At 41.3% G+C, this 19,074-nt stretch overlaps 1 protein-coding gene across 1 annotated transcript; it reads right to left on the bottom strand.

The window, feature by feature from the left end:
* Positions 1-3,723: 3,723 nt before the first annotated feature.
* Positions 3,724-17,497, bottom strand: abi1b (abl-interactor 1b). Its single transcript, XM_062993771.1, has 10 exons — positions 17,366-17,497; positions 15,235-15,402; positions 14,797-14,973; positions 12,738-12,844; positions 12,412-12,552; positions 8,948-9,045; positions 7,022-7,234; positions 6,707-6,793; positions 5,209-5,394; positions 3,724-4,148 (listed from the first exon to the last, which is right to left on the bottom strand). Exons 1-10 carry the CDS (start codon positions 17,480-17,482, stop codon positions 3,973-3,975), a joined length of 1,470 nt encoding a protein of 489 aa, XP_062849841.1. The 5' UTR covers positions 17,483-17,497; the 3' UTR covers positions 3,724-3,972.
* Positions 17,498-19,074: the final 1,577 nt, after the last annotated feature.

Here is a 19,074-nt window from a genome sequence, read left to right on the forward strand (position 1 = left end):
TCTCAGATCTTTCCACAACTAGCTGGAGTCTTTCTCCTAACAGTCTCTGCTCCTCTTGCTCCTTCAGTCGGAGCTCCTCGAGTTCTCTGATCTTTCTCATCAGTTCTTCTTTCTCCTCTCTCATCACTTCTCTCTCCTCCTCCCACTGAGCTTTCAGACTCTCCACTTCCAGTTGGTGTCGCTCTGTCTCCATCAGACTGAGCTTTCGTTCCTCCAGCAGGTCGTTCCTGATGTTCTTCACCTCCTCCTGCTTAGATTTCAGGAACTCCTGGTATTCTTCAGTCTGAGTGTTGAACGTGAGCTCCTGACACAAGTCCTTCACTATTATATCGTTCTTCTCCATCTCACTGGTCATCCTCAGATTCTTCTTTTTATCGATCATCTCCAGCAGATCTTTCCTCTCGTCCTCCCACATGGTTTCCAGCCTCCGTCTCTCCTCCTTCTCGGCCCTCAGCTGGGCCTTCAGCTCCATCTTCCTGTTTCTCCCAGCACTGCAGCGTCTCAGGAACGACCGCAGTCGGTCTCGAACTGCTGACCATGTCATGGTTGTACCGAAAAATCTAACTGTTTAAATAAACGTACAAGCGCACAATCGTACAGCAACGAGTCTCTCGATCTGTCAAATCGAAATGATAGGCTGGTTGTACTTGTGACGTCATCATCCTAGAAATTATGACATCATTGTGTTCTACAGCAGCGCTTATTTCGCCCACTGTGCTACGATTGGTCCAGACTGTTAAACATGTAAATAGCTTTTACACTGATCAGCCATAACATCAAAACCACCTCCTTGTTTCTACACTCACAGCTTCACTTACCATATAGAAGCACTTTGTAGTTCTACAATTAAAATAGTTCATCTGTTTCTCTGCATGCCTTTTTTCAACCTGCAACCCCCACAGGACCACCACAGAGCAGGTATTATTTAGGTGGTGGATCATTCTCAGCACTGCAGTGACACTGACATGGTGCTGGTATGAGTGGATCAGACACAGCAGCGCTGCTGGAGTTTTTAAACACTGTGTCCACTCACTGTCCACTCTATTAGACACTCCTACCTAGTTGACCCACCTTGTAGATGTAAAGTCAGAGACGATCGCTCATCTATTGCTGCTGTTTGAGTCGGTCATCTTCTAGACCTTCATCAGTGGTCACAGGACGCTGCCCACGGGGTGCTGTTGGCTGGATGTTTTTGTTTGGTGGACGATTCTCAGTCCAGCAGTGACAGTGAGGTGTTTAAAAACTCCAGCAGCGCTGCTGTGTCTGATCCACTCATACCAGCACAACACACACTAACACACCACCACCTGCTCTGTGGGGGTCCTGACCATTGAAGAACAGCATGAAAGGGGGGTAACAAAGCATGCAGAGAAACAGATGGACTACAGTCAGTAATTGTAGAACTACAAAGTGCTTCTATATGGTAAGTGGAGCTGAAAAGATGAACAGTGAGTGTAGAAACAAGAAGGTGGTTTTAATGTTATGGCTGATTGGTGTATATGGTCCTCATTTGGAATAAGTGGACAGAACACGTACAGGACAGTCATTTATTATAAAAAGACTGCACGTCCATAGAGAAAAACAGATTGTATACAAGGCAATGAGAGAAAAAAAATGATTGCAGAGATAGTGAGGAAGATCGAGCGGTCATGATTCAGTCAGCTCGAGTGAATGACCTGCTCCAGTGGATTTCATTGAGTTCAATAAATAATCGAATCAAGCTGATCATCAGGTTGTAACCGGTCAGATATAAGTGCTGAAACTGAAACATGACCAAGTAACATTTATGCTCCTGTAACAACAATCAAATCAACATGATGCGTAAAATATTAGTGTCGCCTATTTGCTCTTTTTTTTTGCCAGAACCAATAAAACGAGCTGATTTTAATACTGCAGTATTTAGGCTGAAATAAAATATACTATATATACTACAGTACAGTCCCTGACAGAAGTTCTGTCGCTTATCCATGTTGTGGAAACAAAAGCTTATAACCTGACTTTAAATTCATCCATTGGTTTTAGAAATGACTCGTATGAAAGCTGAAACCCTCCCAAATGAGGTTTAATTTACGAAAATAAATTTGCTTCACTGCAGAAATATTGATCATTTAATGAACACAGAAAGGTCAGATTTTGGCAAGACAAAAGTTTTGTCGCCTTGTCATATAATGCACCCAATCCAAGTTTACAGCCTCACCTGTGCTCACTAATTGATCGGTTAATTAGTGGGTGTGTATAAAAAGAACCCCAGCACCCCAGACCTTCACTTGAACTGCAACTTCACCTCTGACAACATGCCAAAAATCCACCCTGCGACCAAAGCCTTGATTATCAAGAGGCTGAAGACCAGATCCACTGCAGAGGTGGCTGGCACCTTTAATGTGTCTCAGCGTCAAGTACAAAGAATTAAAAAAAGATTTGAAGAGACTGGAGATGTCTTTGACAAGCCGGACCCCGCAAGACAACTGCTAAGGAGGAACGTTTGTTGGTTAGAAAATCCAAAGCCAGCCCCTCTTCCACTGCAGCAAAGCTCCACCAGGCCTGGTCACCTCAAGTCCCTGTGTCAACTAGAACAGTTTGTAGGATTCTGTCTCGAAATGGCCTCCATGGTCGAATCAGTGCCCAGAAGCCAGCACTAAACAAAATTATTTGTTTGATTTTCACATTACTTTCTGTGGGCGACAAAACTTTTGGCTTGCCAAAATCTGACCTTTCTGTGTTCATTAAATGATCAATATTTCTGCAGTGAAGCAAATTTATTTTCGTAAATTAAACCTCATTTGGGAGGGTTTCAGCTTTCATACGAGTCATTTCTAAAACCAATGGATGAATTTAAAGTCAGGTTATAAGCTTTTGTTTCCACAACATGGATAAGCGACAGAACTTCTGTCAGGGACTGTATGTGAAGCGTGTCGTGTTTTAGCGATGTGTGATACAACTGCTACACAACGGGAACATGTCAGGGGTGTAACCAGCTTCCTCAAAGGGGCGAGCGAGCCTGTAAACAGTATTTCCAAAGTCGTCTCATGTGCCAGCAGTACAAATCCTGAGTGTAACTAATGGCACTTATGACTTCCACTGGCAGCAAAACAGCATCAGAGCATAATACTAACAGCACCATGTCTGACAGGAGGTACAGTGTTGTTGGGTTTGAATGCCTCGCCATTGTTTGTCCAATTATACTTCTGCTTTAAGCTATAGGGTGTCAGGTTTAGAGCACAAACCTCAAGCCTGTTGTGTACGAGTGTGGTGTCATTTTTAGAATTAATTTTTTTGGCAGGTCGGGGATCCGGCTACACCCGTGTTTGAAATTTAGTTTTAAAGTAATACTGCTTCATTCATGAGTCGATTTCCCCTCATAGCCTGGAAGTGCCCACGATCAAAGTGCCCATCATTGCTGATTTGTACAATGTGCTTCCTTACCAATCTGTATAGTCCTACTATCTGAGCTAGCCAGCAATGTAGATTAAAAAAATGACATCCACAGGCGAATGTAGACAAAGTAGTTAGCTACAGAAATGAGAGTTCTGTAATGTTAAGGCCTTGGCCTCACGATGGCATCGTACGTCGAATTAAAATACAAGAAGGCAAACACTGCAGGCAAAATGAATAAAAAAATTACATTCGTTTCCTGGTTTAGTCCAGGTACGAATCACATTTCATAAACAACATTCAACCACGTCTTCCCGGACGCCAAGGAAGAGTTCGGCAGTACATCAAAAATAAAAACTACAACAAGCACTTTTAATAAAACCATATCCTGGCTGGCGAACTGCAAACACTGGCCTGACGACACACACGCACGAAACACAGTAATCACGAACCCACAGCTTCATACAGTATGTACAAAACCCGTCCACAACCACTTGTTATTTTGCCATCCCTCGATACACACTGCACATCGTAGATACCGAAACACATGAGACCACATCGAAGAGGCGGATCTCGATGCACCTTGTTGATAAGGCTAAGTTAGTCGGCGTAGTGCATGATTGACTCGACGTAGTTGCCAGGAAACAGTCCAGTGACGCCGTTGCACACGCCTTCGAACCAGCCGTCGTCGTTTTTCTTGATTATGTAGATTATGGCGCCCTCCATGAAGGAAAGCTCGTCATCTTTGTCCTTGCTGTAGTCGTATATAGCCACCACTGAAAGACAAACACATTCTGGTTGATTATAAAGGTGCAGCCTGCAGCTATTTAGTCCACTGGGGTCAGACTTTATCTCCAACAAGACTTCATTAATTAATAGGATTCATGGTGATGAGTGATTTGATTTTGCAGCATCAACTTCCGGTAAAAAATTGCATTTACTATTTATTACTGTACAAAAGTTCATTGGTTTTATTTGAACACACGCAACCGTGACGTCACTTGGCTTTGCCATATTTAAAGCATGAAAAGAGACCAAACAGGTGCTTTGGAAGTTCTCCGGAAAGTTTGCTATTAACTCAGATGTTTGCTGTGCGTGTTTGACTTAAAAACACAGCTCGCCATCCAGCTTGTAAACCCCAGCATCTTTAGCACAGCTTGTGGACCCATCATATAAATCACAGCTTGTAAAGCCTGGCTTATTTAACACAGCCTATGTACCCAGCTTAATTACAACAGCTTTCAACCACAGCATCTGTGCATAGCCCATGTAACACAGCCTACTTGCCACAGCTTGTACAAAGACATTTGAACACTGTAATAAAGGAGCAATTTAATAAGGAACCTCTCTCTGCCTTGTGTTCTCTAAACGGAATACGACATTTCATTGATTGCCGCCTCAACTGGCATGTCCTTTGGAGGGTATAATCCCTCCGCTACAATTACAGATTTAATAATGTATTACCTAACCCGAATGGCAAGGTTCTCAATTAATCTAAAGGCTAAATTAGATTACAATGTGCACATTTCCTTTATTATTTATGAAGACTGAACTACTATAACATGCTAACAGTGACTAGAAAAAAGGATAAATGCAAACAACTCCCCAGGTATAAACTATGTGCACATGCAGGACATTATTAGCTTCCCAACAATTTAAATTAATGTTAAATGTTAAATTAAATCTAAACTTCTTACTGAACCACAATGCCAGACCAAGAAGCAGTGTAAAATGCACTTAGGTATTTTCAACAGTCTGAATAGTCTGGTACGCAGCTCATCCCCAACTAATTCTACATGGGTACAAACCAAAGTGAGCTGGTACGACGACACCTACCCTTCTCTATGTAGGATTTAGGGGCCCAGTGAGGGTCTCCATCAGCGTACGGGTCGTTGTACTGCACTAGCGCCGAATCCTCTTCTTCGTAGTCCACGGGTGGAGGCGGAGGAGGCGGGACCGCTTCCTCAAATATGGGCGTGTCTTCGTGAAGCGGAGGCGGAGGAGGAGAGGGGCTCTCTGATACTGATGATACGATAAAGAAAAGTCAACCAATAAATACATTATGTTTTTTAATATCATTTCAGCAAATAGATCCACTTTATGAACACACAACATGTCTTGTACTTTGTACTTTTAAATTTGATCAATGTGAGATGAGCATCAAAATTAATTAAGGGACAAAAACCAATAGGGGAAAATATTCAGAAGCTAGGAACACATCACATTAGAACTTTATTGAATTGTCGGTGTTGGCAAATACTACGACGGCGTATTAGGGCCACTGTAAAAATATTTTTAAGTTTTGATTTTGAGAATAAAGTCATATAAATTTCGATTTTAAGATTAAAGTCAAAATATTATGAGAATTAAGTCGAAATTATTTCGAGATTAAGGTCGAAATGATTATGAGAATAAAGTGGAAATATTATGGCCAAAGAGTGTGCTGCCGTCGTAGGCTTGTCAGTTCAGAGAAGCACGGGTCTCAGTACCTGGATCGGCATGCAAGCGCTGAGGGCAGCCTATAATGAGTGTTATTGTGGTTATCCGATAACCCACGATTATTTTTGGGTGGTTGTTTGTATTGTACACTTCCATCCGCATGACATGACGACTAAACCCGTCAGTGCAATCATTTATAGCCATGCCGTACGGCTTTAGTTTATCGTACGAGTCCATAAGGCTCGGTTGAAGTACTGCTGACGATGCAGACGCCGAGCGCACCGGTGGCGGACATCCTTCTAAATAAACCCAGTTTATTGCAAAGCCGTTTCAGCGTCCTTATACTAATAACAAACTGGTGCTGATGTGCAGAAGATAGAGGATTTCTTTATTTGTGAAACCGATATGAAAGTATAACAAATCATGAACCTCCCTCATTTTAACACAAGGAGGTTGCTATGGTCATAATATTTCGACTTTAATCTCGTAATTATTTCGAAATTAATCTCATAATATTTCGACTTTATTCTCATAATATTTCGACTTTATTCTCAAAATAAAAACTTTAAAAAATATTTTTCTTTAAAGTGGACCTAATACACCGTCGTAAAATACAGCTTCAAGGAATCCAGGGTGAAAAAAATAATAAACTTTTTGCAGCACTGTGGTTCATTTGACTCAATACTTTAAGCAGAGTCTTTAATTTCACATGGTCTTCCTGATTCTTCATGAATTTTGAGTGCAAATTATGAGTTGTTGGTCTTGCAAGCAGCTTAATATGTCACATTACTGCTTCACTAATTACAACAATACTAATGTGGCGTTATATTTGGTGAAGACATTAGAGCAGACGTGCATGGTGGATGGTGTGTGGATTTATAGTGTGATTTCTTACTGTTCTCCTGAACACGAGCAACAAAGCCGGTGAGAGGAATCTGAGCTGTGAGCTGTCCTACAGGAGCCGGTGGTGGGGCGGTAGAGACTAGTGGTCAACACATAAACAAACACATACAAATGTGAAACAAAAACACAGTAAAATATAACCATATTTAAACTGTTGGCACTCTGGTGGTGCATCTATAAAGTAAACTAGCACACGCACACTACTACTGAAATCTGGAGGTTAAATTTTAAGAGGACATTTCTTACGCAGAATATTGGTTCTTGTTATGATAAAGCAAAAGCGTCAGTAGAAGCCAAAACTACTTACCAGTGTTTTGTGTAAATGTGGGACCTCCATTAAGGTGCGACTGGGGCACGGAGAACTGGGACGAGCTGGACGGGGCACGGCGGTAAGTGCCAGTAGCTGACACCATGGAGGCAGAAGAGGAGGCGCTAGAAGAGCTGTGCCTCGAGATCTGACGAGAAATAGTGCCGAACTGGGACATTGGAACAGGACCCAGACCTGGACCTGGAGGAACCACTGTTAAACCAAGAATTAGAGATTACAACAAACATGATACACACTGCAGTTACACAATAATTTAAATGTTTACATACACCTAAAATATGATTTTGGGATTTCTATGACTGATTTATCAGAACACATAGTTCTTCAATTGAAAGTGTTCCTTTATAAATTTACGGTGGATTGTCTGAAAATATGTTTACAACTGGTGGATTGCAGAAAGTTGACAGAGAATCTTGAATACTAGGTGAAAGTAATTGTTCCAACAAGACAATAACCCAAAACAAATGTCAAAACGACTTATGGGATGGCTTCATCACACTGAAATAAGCTTCTGAAATGGCCTGAAGTCCTGACCGCAACCCTGCTGGAAAAAGGTGGACTGTACTGAAAAATCAATCTGTGCCAGAAAGCCATCATATTTGGTCAGTGTTGCCACTCCCTGGGATTTGGGAGATTCGGGGATTTTGCAAAGTAATCTTGGCATTTTTTATTTGCACTCAAGCAATTAAAATCTGGATATAATTTTATGGTCTACAGTCATAGTAAGGAATGACAAAGTGTACTACTACTAAATAATAACATTTGGTTGCCGCTGGTCATTTCTACGGCTACTGTACATTTACTTCTTTAATTACTTACATTTTCTTGGACGTGAGAACATGACGTCACGTCTGTTGTCATCCGTGCATTTTACTACCGTTTTTTTGCTAATTCTGCGTCAATCGTCATAGTTTAAACAGTTTAAAATCTGATTTTCTCATGGCATCGTTTGATGATTGCGATCACAGTGATCACCGTGAAGATGGATCTCGCACACCGCAGCTTAAAAATGCAAAAGTACGGTATAAACAACCATTCAACGACGAATGGCTGCAAATTGATGGGTTTAAACTCTGCCTTAAACCAGAGTCAGAAGATAAGTATGCGGCAAGATGTACCATTCGTCTAATAGTGATAGTGATTCAGATTAGACAGAACACTCTTTGGGTTTGAAAGACATAAATATATATATTTTTTTTTATTGCAATTTGTAAATATTAATACTAATAATGATCCCGCCTTTTCTTAGTCAGTTAACTTTTGTTTTTGTGAATAATTGTGAAAATCCGTTATATAAATCTTCCCAATTTTGTCGTTTTCAGTTAGATGAAATTTATAGTAAAATTTTGGGTTTTTTGTGGCAAGATCTTGGAAATTTTTAAAATGAAGAGTGGCAACACTGTATTTGGTTAAACTCTAACATTTTTTTTGCAGGTGAAGTTGTACCAGAAGCTTTCAAAACTGGCTGACTGAGACGAAAAGAACTAACAGACATTTATATTATTATATTATTTATATAATATTAGGTGTGCTGTACCAAAAACCCACAATAAATGTATCTTTCAGCTATCTTCTAGATGACATCCAAATTGCTAGTATTCTGAATTCATCTAATGAGGATTCATTACTTTATAAGCTAATAAAGAATTTATTCGAATTTTTTATTAGGATTTATCAGCTAATAAAGCATTTATTAGGATTTATTATTGTTATTAGCTTTGCGTGTTGATTGTTTTTATTCATGCAAAAGAACTAAGTAAGACAATAATAACTGCATTTCCCACAAGATGGCGACACCGCCTGTTTATCTGGCCTTTATTTTCGGGTTTTTATCTTTTATATATATTTTTTATATATATTTTTTTATCTTTTAGCATGATAGCATGATATAGTTAGCATGCTAACCTTGTGCCACGCTAGGAGGGGAGGGTGTTGGAACAGCCAGAGGGATTCCCACGTTGTTCCCGGTGTTCTCTCGTCCGCCGCTACCCCCACTGCTTCCACTGCAAATACATGGAGATCATCAGTGAGTGCATTTAGATGTTCAGGATAATCAAATACCACAAGTAATCAGATTTTGGCACTAATTTGATCATCAAGATACTGTGGCGAAGGAGAGCGTCGGGGCTGCGAGTGAACTGCCAAGGGCAGTGGATTAGGACAGACACTCATTCATACACACAGACATTCATACAACAGACAAACATAAAGGCTGCCTATCCAGCCCTCACCGTAGCCACCCCAGCCCCAACACTGGGCTACACGGCCACGGTAAGTACGGACAGCATGGCCGCAAGGGCTTCTGGGTAAAGCCCGTGGCGGCCCCCCTAGCGGTGACGCTACAATACATTAACTTTAGTAATCTGATCTATACAAGTCACCTAGTAATCAGATTTTTGTAAATTTGCTGTTGTGACAACCTGTGGTGAAGCCGTTTGCTTTCCAGGAGTGAGTTGGTAGACAATTACGGCTTTTAAACAAGTTAGTCAGCTGGTTTGGTGTAATGGTAAGAGCCACGCTGCTGGATACGACTGGCCCTGAGTTCCAGGGATCGTGAAGGTGCACGGTGTTACATGAGCATAGCCATTGGCGGGACACATATCAGTGCACCCTTAGTGCAGGTCCCAAGCCCGGATAATAAGGAGGGGCATCCGACATAAAAACTCTGCCAGATCAAATATGTGGACCAATGATCAGCTGTCCCGATGCTTCTAGGAGAGAGCCGAGGGGGTTCCACCAGTTTGGCAGGGCACTGAACTGACAATAGTCTTTATCTAAGGGAAAAAAGGCCAGACAGGGTATTGCCTCTTGGTTTTACACTTGTTTGAGAAGTGTACTAGCCTGCGCTCCTTGCACTGTTTTATTATTGTTTTATTCTATTTTATTTTCTGTACTTGTAACTATTTTGTATATATTTTGTATATTTTTGTTCTTATTGCTATTTTTATTATTTCTCTGTAACTGAGCTTTGGCAATACGAATTTGTCATGCCAATGAAGCTTCTTTTGAGTTTGAGTGTTGTTCCAACAGCAGGGGGCTGGTGCACACATAGGGAATTGGATATACCCAAAAGTGGAAAGGAAAATGGGATATTAAAAATACATTATTATTTCTAGTGTCTATTTCCAAATAAGCTGTGCTGTGAGGAATGAAACGCTGCTGATTTTGACACCAGCCTCAGCAGGATGTGATAAAAGCCCAGAAATGTTTGCAGTTTGCTTTGGACAGGCTGCCCCCCCCCCCCCCCCCCTCCCCCTCCTTCCTTTCTCAGAGTGCACAATGAGCCTATGAGAGGAGAAAATGGGGTTCATGAGCAATAATAATGAAGTGGGGTGTCTGGAAGAGTTCCAGATTCCTGACAGTTATGATTATATTCTCACTGATCTGTTTAGGATCATAAAGAACGTCGCACCACAGAAGACTTCAATTATTATTCAGAACATGCTCGTATATCTCCAACTACAGATAAAATACTGAAAATATTGTTCTCCAGTGTTAAACCCTTAACTAAAGTAATATTCATAATTCTGCATCAGAATCCACATAAACGACAAAAACAAGTAGATACAGTGGGGGAAATAAGTATTTGATCCCCTGCTGATTTTGTAAGTTTACCCCCTTACAAAGACTTGAACAGTCTATAATTTTTATGGAAGGTTAATTTTAACAGAGAGAGACAGAATATCAACAAAAAATCCAGAAAAAAAACATTAAATAAAAGTTATAAATTAATTTGTATTTAATTAAGGGAAATAAGTATTTGCTACCAACCAGCAAGAATTCTGACCCCCACAGACCGGTTATGTGCCCATGAGGCACACAAATTAGTCCTGTCCCTGTATAAAAGACTCCTGTCACAGAATCAGTTTCTTCCGTTCAAATCTCTCGACCACCATGGGCAAGACCAAAGAGCTATCAAAGGACGTCAGGGACAAGATTGTAGACCTGCACAAGGCTGGAATGGGCTATAAGACCATCAGCAAGAAGCTTGGTGAGAAAGAGACCACTGTTGGTGCGATCATTCGAAAATGGAAGAAATACAAGATCACAGTCAATCACCCTCGCTCTGGAGCTCCATGCAAGATCTCACCTGGTGGGGTAAGAATGATTCTGAGAAAGGTGAGGTCAGTCCAGAATTACACGGGAGGAGCTTGTCAATGATCTCCAGGGAGCTGGGAGCACAGTCACCAAGAAAACCATTAGTAACACACTTCGCCGTAATGGATTGAGATCCTGCAGTGCCCGCAAAGTCCCTCTGCTCAAGAAGGTTCATGTACAGGCCCGTCTGAAGTTTGCCAATGAACACCTGAATGATTCAGAGAAAGCTTGGGAGAATGTGATATGGTCAGATGAGACCAAAATTGAGCTCTTTGGCATCAACTCCACTCGCCGTGTTTGGAGGCAGAGAAATGCCCGGTGGGGATGGTGTTCTTGGGGTCATATCCAGCATTTCTCTGCTCCCAGCTCCCTTGAGATCATTGACAAGCTCCTCCCGTGTAATTCTGGACTGACCTCACCTTTCTCAGAATCATTCTTACCCCACCAGGTGAGATCTTGCATGGAGCTCCAGAGTGAGGGTGATTGACTGTGATCTTGTATTTCTTCCATTTTCGAATGATCGCACCAACAGTGGTCTCTTTCTCACCAAGCTTCTTGCTGATGGTCTTGTAGCCCATTCCAGCCTTGTGCAGGTCTACAATCTTGTCCCTGATGTCCTTTGATAGCTCTTTGGTCTTGCCCATGGTGGTCGAGAGATTTGAACGGAAGAAACTGATTCTGTGACAGGAGTCTTTTATACAGGGACAGGACTAATTTGTGTGCCTCATGGGCACATAACCGGTGTGTGGGGGTCAGAATTCTTGCTGGTTGGTAGGGGATCAAATACTTATTTCCCTTAATTACATACAAATTAATTTATATTTAATGTTTTTTTTCTGGATTTTTTGTTGATATTCTGTCTCTCTGTTAAAATAAACCTTCCATAAAAATTATTACTTCCACAAGTCTTTGTAAGGGGGTAAACTTACAAAATCAGCAGGGGATCAAATACTTATTTCCCCCACTGTAGATAGATAGATAGATAGATAGATAGATAGATAGATAGATAGATAGATAGATAGATAGATAGATAGATAGATAGATAGATAGATAGATAGATAGATAGATAGATAGATAGATAGATAGATAGATAGATAGATAGATAGATAGATAGATAGATCGATCGATCGATCGATCGATCGATCGATCGATCGATCTATGGTACGAGCTGAATCATGGTACAGACGCCCTGTTACTGATTGGCACCCTGTCCATGGGGTACCCCATGGTTGTGGAATAACTGTGACTCTGACCAGGTGTGTGTGACGTACCTGTGTGTTCTGGGTCTCTGGTTGAGTGATGCTGTACGTCCAGGGCTGCTCTGACCGCCCAGCCGGGCCGGACTTGTCATGTAGTCATTTGGCACTACAGGGGGCTTAACGGGTTCCAGAGTCTTATAGGGTGTGTTTCTCCTGGTAGACCATCACACACACACACACAAACACACACAAAGCACATTAAATGGACATATAAAGAACATACAGATGTACAGTGGACCCCACAATATATGATTGTATGTAAAAATATGTCACATCTAATAGTTATAGTTATGATAATTATCAATAGATGGATTTAAAACAACATATAGAATAAGTACCCCAATGTGCCCCGCCCTGCCATGGGTGGGCTTGGTGGTTTCTGAGTTGGCGGATTGGTTCTGGATAAAGTCCCGCCACCAGACCTCGCAGGCTGACTGTTCCCTTGCTGTAAGAAAACACAAATAAAAATAATTCATATATTTAATAATAGACACTGATCGGCCATAACATTAAAACCACCTCCTTGTTTCTACACTCACTGTCCATTTTATCAGCTCCACTTACCATATAGAAGCACTTTGTAGTTCTACAATTACTGACTGTAGTCCATCTGTTTCTCTGCATGCTTTTTTAACCTGCTTTCACCCTGTTCTTCAATGGTCAGGACCCCCACAGGACCACCACAGAGCAGGTATTATTTAGGTGGTGGATCATTCTCAGCACTGCAGTGACACTGACATGGTGGTGGTGTGTTAGTGTGTGTTGTGCTGGTATGTTTAAATACCGTGTCCACTCACTGTCCACTCTGTTAGACACTCCTACCTAGTTGGTCCACCTTGTAGATGTAAAGTCAGAGACGATCGCTCATCTATTGCTGCTGTTTGAGTCGGTCATCTTCTAGACCTTCATCAGTGGTCACAGGACGCTGCCCACGGGGCGCTGTTGGCTGGATATTTTTGGTTGGTGGACTATTCTCAGTCCAGCAGTCACAGCGAGGTGTTTAAAACTCCAGCAGCTCATACCAGCACAACACACACTAACACACCACCACCATGTCAGTGTCACTGCAGTGCTGAGAATGATCCACCTAAATAATACCTGCTCTGTGGGGGTCCTGACCATTGAAGAACAGCATGAAAGGGGCTAAAAAAGCATGTAGAGAAACAGATGGACAACAGTCAGTAATTGTTGAACTACAAAGTGCTTCTATGTGGTAAGTGGAGCTGATAACATGGACAGTGAGTGTAGAAACAAGGAGGTGGTTTTAATGTTATGGATGATCGGTCTAAGGTCTGCTTTTAATGCTCAAAGCATTAGGCAGTGGTAGCTTAGTGGTTAAGGTACTGAACCAGGCACCAGAAGGTTGCTGGTTAAAGCCCAACCACAGTCACATTGCCACTGTTGGGCCTCTAAAAAAGGCCCTTAACCCTCACCAGCTTGCATTGCTTAGGATAAAATGAATTGTGATCGTGCACTTACTTTTGCTTTTAGCCACTGAGCGCGTGCAGTCAGAATGAGAAGAAAACAGTTATGCAGTTAGTTGTATGTAATAAGGAAGAGTTAGTGACAGAAAAGCCTTTTTAGTAAAGAACAAATCATGATAAATCAGTGTCCTTCACCTACTGAGCTCTGAGGCAGGACACAGCTAAAGGTCAGAGCTTATCAGGAAAAAATAAACACACATAAACACACACACACTCAAATGGTACTTTAATTCGTCTCGAAGCCTGAATCTATCCGTGTGTGTTCTCAGAAATACTAAAGAAGAAACACTGATAGAGGTAGAGGAACTAGTCTGCTTATCAGTCAGCCTAGAAAAACATCATATTTTAACTGCTGTTCTGTGAGATCCAGGAAAGGTGTTTTTTTCCCCCCCAATTTTTATCCCCCAGTCTAGTCGTGTCCAATTACCCTGATTGCGTCCTCTATACTGATTCGACCCTTCACCACTGACTGAGGACGCCTCTCAACTGACATACGCCCCCTCCGGTACACACAGTCAGTACAGACGGCATTTTTCACCTGCACGAGTCGAGTTCATACACTTGACGGGCACTGTGTACGCAGGGCCACACCCCCATCAGCATTATTCCTCAGCCCTGTGCAGGCGCCATCAGTCAGCCAGCAGGGGCCGCAGTCACACCAGTTATGAGGACCTATGATCCGACTTTCTCACCCTCTAACCCTGAACAACAGCCAATCGTTGTTCATGCTGCCGCCCAGACCAGTCGGAAAGGCAGCGCTGAGATTCGATACGATGTATTCGAAACCCCAACTCTGGTGAGCTAGCGTACTTTACCGCTGCGCCACCTGAGCGGCCCTCATCTGTTTTTTTAATAGTAAGAGGTCATTTTTCTACACTACGATCTGTTTATGTCTGATATCCTATAAGCTCACCTTCACTCCATGGCCCACGTCGTCCAGCAGCGTGTAGTCGATGGGCTTCCTGATGTAGCGCACCGGTCGCTCCATGTTCCCGGGAGCGATGATTTTGTGCGTCCGTGAAGTGTTCTTGTTGGTGGTCAAAATCCCAATCTCTCGCCGCGCGACCTTCTCTTTGTGGATGTCCACTGTCTGAATAAAATCACATCACAAGTTTAATATCACATGTAATGAGATCTTATGCTCATAAATATGAATCATTTCTGACTGCTGTCATATTAGCATTATTTTTTACTTTCTTTATAATTGTGCCGAGGGATTGTGCCATCATTTTGGGGTGCTCCACATACACAACCTGTGTCAAGGTGGCATCACCACCTTAGGACTGCACCAGCACTGGATGACCAGTGACCAGCAATAGAACACGTGTAAGAGGAGACTAGCATGGCTGACCTGAGAGATGTGATTGACAGACGACTCCATGCGGCGCAGCTGAGACGCCTGGATGTCCAGGAGCTGCAGGACATTGTTGGCCAGAGCGTTGATCTGGTAGGCCACGCTGGCCAGAGACTGGGTGGTGTAGGCTTTAGTCTCTTCCAAGGCTTTCTTCTTATCCTGAGCCTGAGGACACAGTCAGAGAGAGAGATGGATGACTAACAGGGTTCACTAAGCATCAAATAAGATTCTCTATAGATCCAAAATCCAGAGAAAATGATTATTTTTGTGAATATGATTGGACTTAAGATTGAACCCTGAGGTACACCATAGTTCTGTATACTGTATATTACTCCCTCACAACTCTTAATTTTATTTAAAAATACACATTCTGTTCAGTTTATAACAATCAACTGTATTCTATAAATGTATTTATTTATCAGTAATGAAAGGGAAACGATGTTTTCATGTTTTACCGTGGCTTTATCCTGGTCAGGATGGCGACACGTCCGCTTTCCCTGGAATTACTGGGCACAATGTGGTAACACACGCAACACAGGACGCCAATCCATCACAGGAATTTTGGGTTAGTAAATGTTATGAATAAAAGCAAGACCCAAACATCAGTGAGTCAATTTAATATTATGCACGATGTCGTAGTGTACTTCAATTGCCTTCCCAGTCACCAGATCTGAATCCAGTATAGCACACCATTCATCTATACTTCTGCTTCCAGCATAATAATGCACCATGTGATAGTGTACTTTAATTGCCTTCCCAGTCACCAGATCTAAATCCAGTATAGCACACCATTCATCTATCGTCACCTTCCTAAAATAATGGCCTAAGTCATTTTTGGACCAAAATGATATTTTTGCCTAAATCACCTCCTCACCATGCTGTCCACCTCTGGTAAAATCGCCTATGTCCTTAGTTTAACAGATCATGTGATTCTACCCCTGTAATAAAATGGCCTATGTCAAGAGTGTGACTTGGGCAATTTTATTTTGCCTAAGTCAAAAGACAATATGACTTAGGCAATTTTAGATGCTTTTTTAAAATGGCAGCTGCTCTAAACAGAACAAAACTCTACCCAGCCCATGAAGTTATTTCCATTGTGTTCAGTTTTTTGTGTTTCCTGAAAAATCTGAAAAAATGACTTAGGCCATTATTTTAGGAAGGTGACGCTATACTTCTGCTACCTGCATAATAATGCACCATGTCATAGTGTACTTCAATTGCCTTCCCAGTCACCAGATCTAAATCCAGTATAGCACACCATTCATTTATACTTCTGCTACCTGCATAATAATGCACCATGTCATAGTGTACTTCAATTGCCTTCCCAGTCACCAGATCTAAATCCAGTATAGCACACCGTTCATCTATACTTCTGCTACCTGCATAATAATGCACCATGTCATGTAATAGTGTACTTCACTTGCCTTCCCAGTCACCAGATCTAAATCCAGTATAGCACACCATTCATTTATGCTTCTGCTACCTGCATAATAATGCACCATGTGATAGTGTAGTTTAATTGCCTTCCCAGTCACCAGATCTGAATCCAGTATAGCACACCGTTCATTTATACTTCTGCTACCAGCATAATAATGCACCATGTGATAGTGTACTTTAATTGCCTTCCAAGTCACCAGATCTGAATCCAGTATATCACACCATTCATGCTGTAGCTTGCAAATCTGCACAAATTACATCATGTGGTCATTTATACATGCCACATGTGTGTGTGTGTGTGTGTGTGTGTGTGTGTGCGTGTGTATGGAGGGGGGGTCCCACCTATAATTAGTAAGGTGTTCCTAATAATGTGACCAGGACAGAGATGCGTGTCTGCGTGTCATTATAAATATGAACATGGTGAATCTATAAAGCATCATATAGTGCTCATCAGTCTCAGCTTCCCAGAATTACATGACAGACACACCCTCTGCATGTCCGAATTCTCCACATTTCCACCTCGCAGTTTATTCCGTGTATAAACGTGATGGAAATGTAAATCCACCCAAGACTGAGGTTTATTATTGTGTATTATTTATAACCCGGCTCTGATAAAGGATCTCCCGCAGCATCGTGCATCAGTACGGATCGAGCATCAAACCTCCCACATTACACGCTGCATTTTTCTTACCTGCACATAATTATTCTCGCAATATTCCGCAACCCTGGAGAGGTTCTGGTAGCTCTCGAGTAAAGCTCTCTTCCCGGCCGGAATTTCTTCCTCTAGTAACATTTGCAGCTCTGCCATTTTCCTGCACTCTGCATCACTGATGCTGCTGCGCCCCTTTCATTCAGAGCCCCGATCACACTTACAGCGGATTCTCATCGCTGTGCTCCTCGCTCTCAGCTCTGATTGGCTGACGTCTTCTAATTCTCCAATAGACTTACGATGCGCAGCAACGTCTGATTAGAAACACCACGATTCACCGGCCGCGTCCTAATATTGTCATTGTTCTCTATACTCCCTACTTTATATTATTTCATCCAGAATTTCTATTCCATTCTACCAACTTTCTATTTTCCTACTTTCCATGCAGAAAGCAGAGTGTTTAAAAATTAAATTACATTCAGTACTCACCCCCATTCGAATCAATGATGATATCAAATCTATTTATTACGATAATAATGATTTTCCTGTACATATATGTGCATGATTAAGTTAGTTAATAAAGTACAATAAGAGATTAAGAACCTAATTATAAAATAGAACTAGGCTATAATAACTATATTAATTCACTTTACTATTTAATATTTAATTTATAATAATTTGAACTGCACCTCCCTGCACTTTTACTTTCATTCATTTTTTACTCAAATCCTTCCTCATCATTATTAACTGCACTGTAAGTATGCAATATATGAAAAACTCAGGTTACTTTTACTATGTTTGTGCAGTTTTTTTAGTGTGTCTTTGATCTATCTATCTATCTATCTATCCATCTTATAAAGTATCTATCTATCTATCTATCTATCTATCTATCTATCTATCTATCTATCTATCTATCTATCTATCTATCTATCTATCTATCTATCTTATAAAGTATCTGTCTGTCCGTCTGTCCGTCCGTCTATCTATCTATCTATCTATCTATCTATCTATCTATCTATCTATCTATCTATCTATCTATCTATCTATCTATCTATCTATCTATCTATCTACCAATTATTGCCTCACAGTACACAACAACTTTTTTCTTTATGCATTAAATTAAGTATTTTATATTTACTCTTAATTGGAATACTTTCCACACTGTCCTTGGCCTCACCAGAATTGCCAGCATCACTACTATTGTGAAAATAACAGTTATTTAAACACTACAACACTGCAATACTGCAACATTTGATCTGAACACTAGCTAAACACCAGAGTTCAACATTTATTTTGCTTAATATTTTTTGAACTGTAGTTAATTGAAAGTGTGAATAATGAGGTACTACTGTATAGAACTGTATAGAACTTTAAACACCATCAAATTATTTGCAGTACTGTAAAGTTAGTTAATGCATAACAATAACAGAATACACATGCTGTCATCACACTGACATTGAATTTACATAAAATGCATTTCCAGGGCACGGTGGCTCGGTGGGTAGCAATGTTGCCTCACAGCAAGAAGGTCCTGGGTTCGATCCCCAGGTGGGGTGGTCTGGGTCCTTTCTGTGTGGAGTTTGTATGTTCCGGTGCTCCGGTTTCCTCCCACAGTCCAAAAACATGCACCCAGGTTAATTGGAGATTCAAAATTGTCCAGGGCTGTGTTTGATATAACCTTGTGAACTGAAGAACCTTGTGTAACAAGTAACTACCGTTCCTGTCATGAATGTATCCAAAGTGTAAAACAT

The sequence above is a fragment of the Trichomycterus rosablanca genome, chromosome 4, assembly GCF_030014385.1.
Source record: "Trichomycterus rosablanca isolate fTriRos1 chromosome 4, fTriRos1.hap1, whole genome shotgun sequence".
In the NCBI taxonomy this organism is placed as follows: domain Eukaryota; kingdom Metazoa; phylum Chordata; class Actinopteri; order Siluriformes; family Trichomycteridae; genus Trichomycterus; species Trichomycterus rosablanca.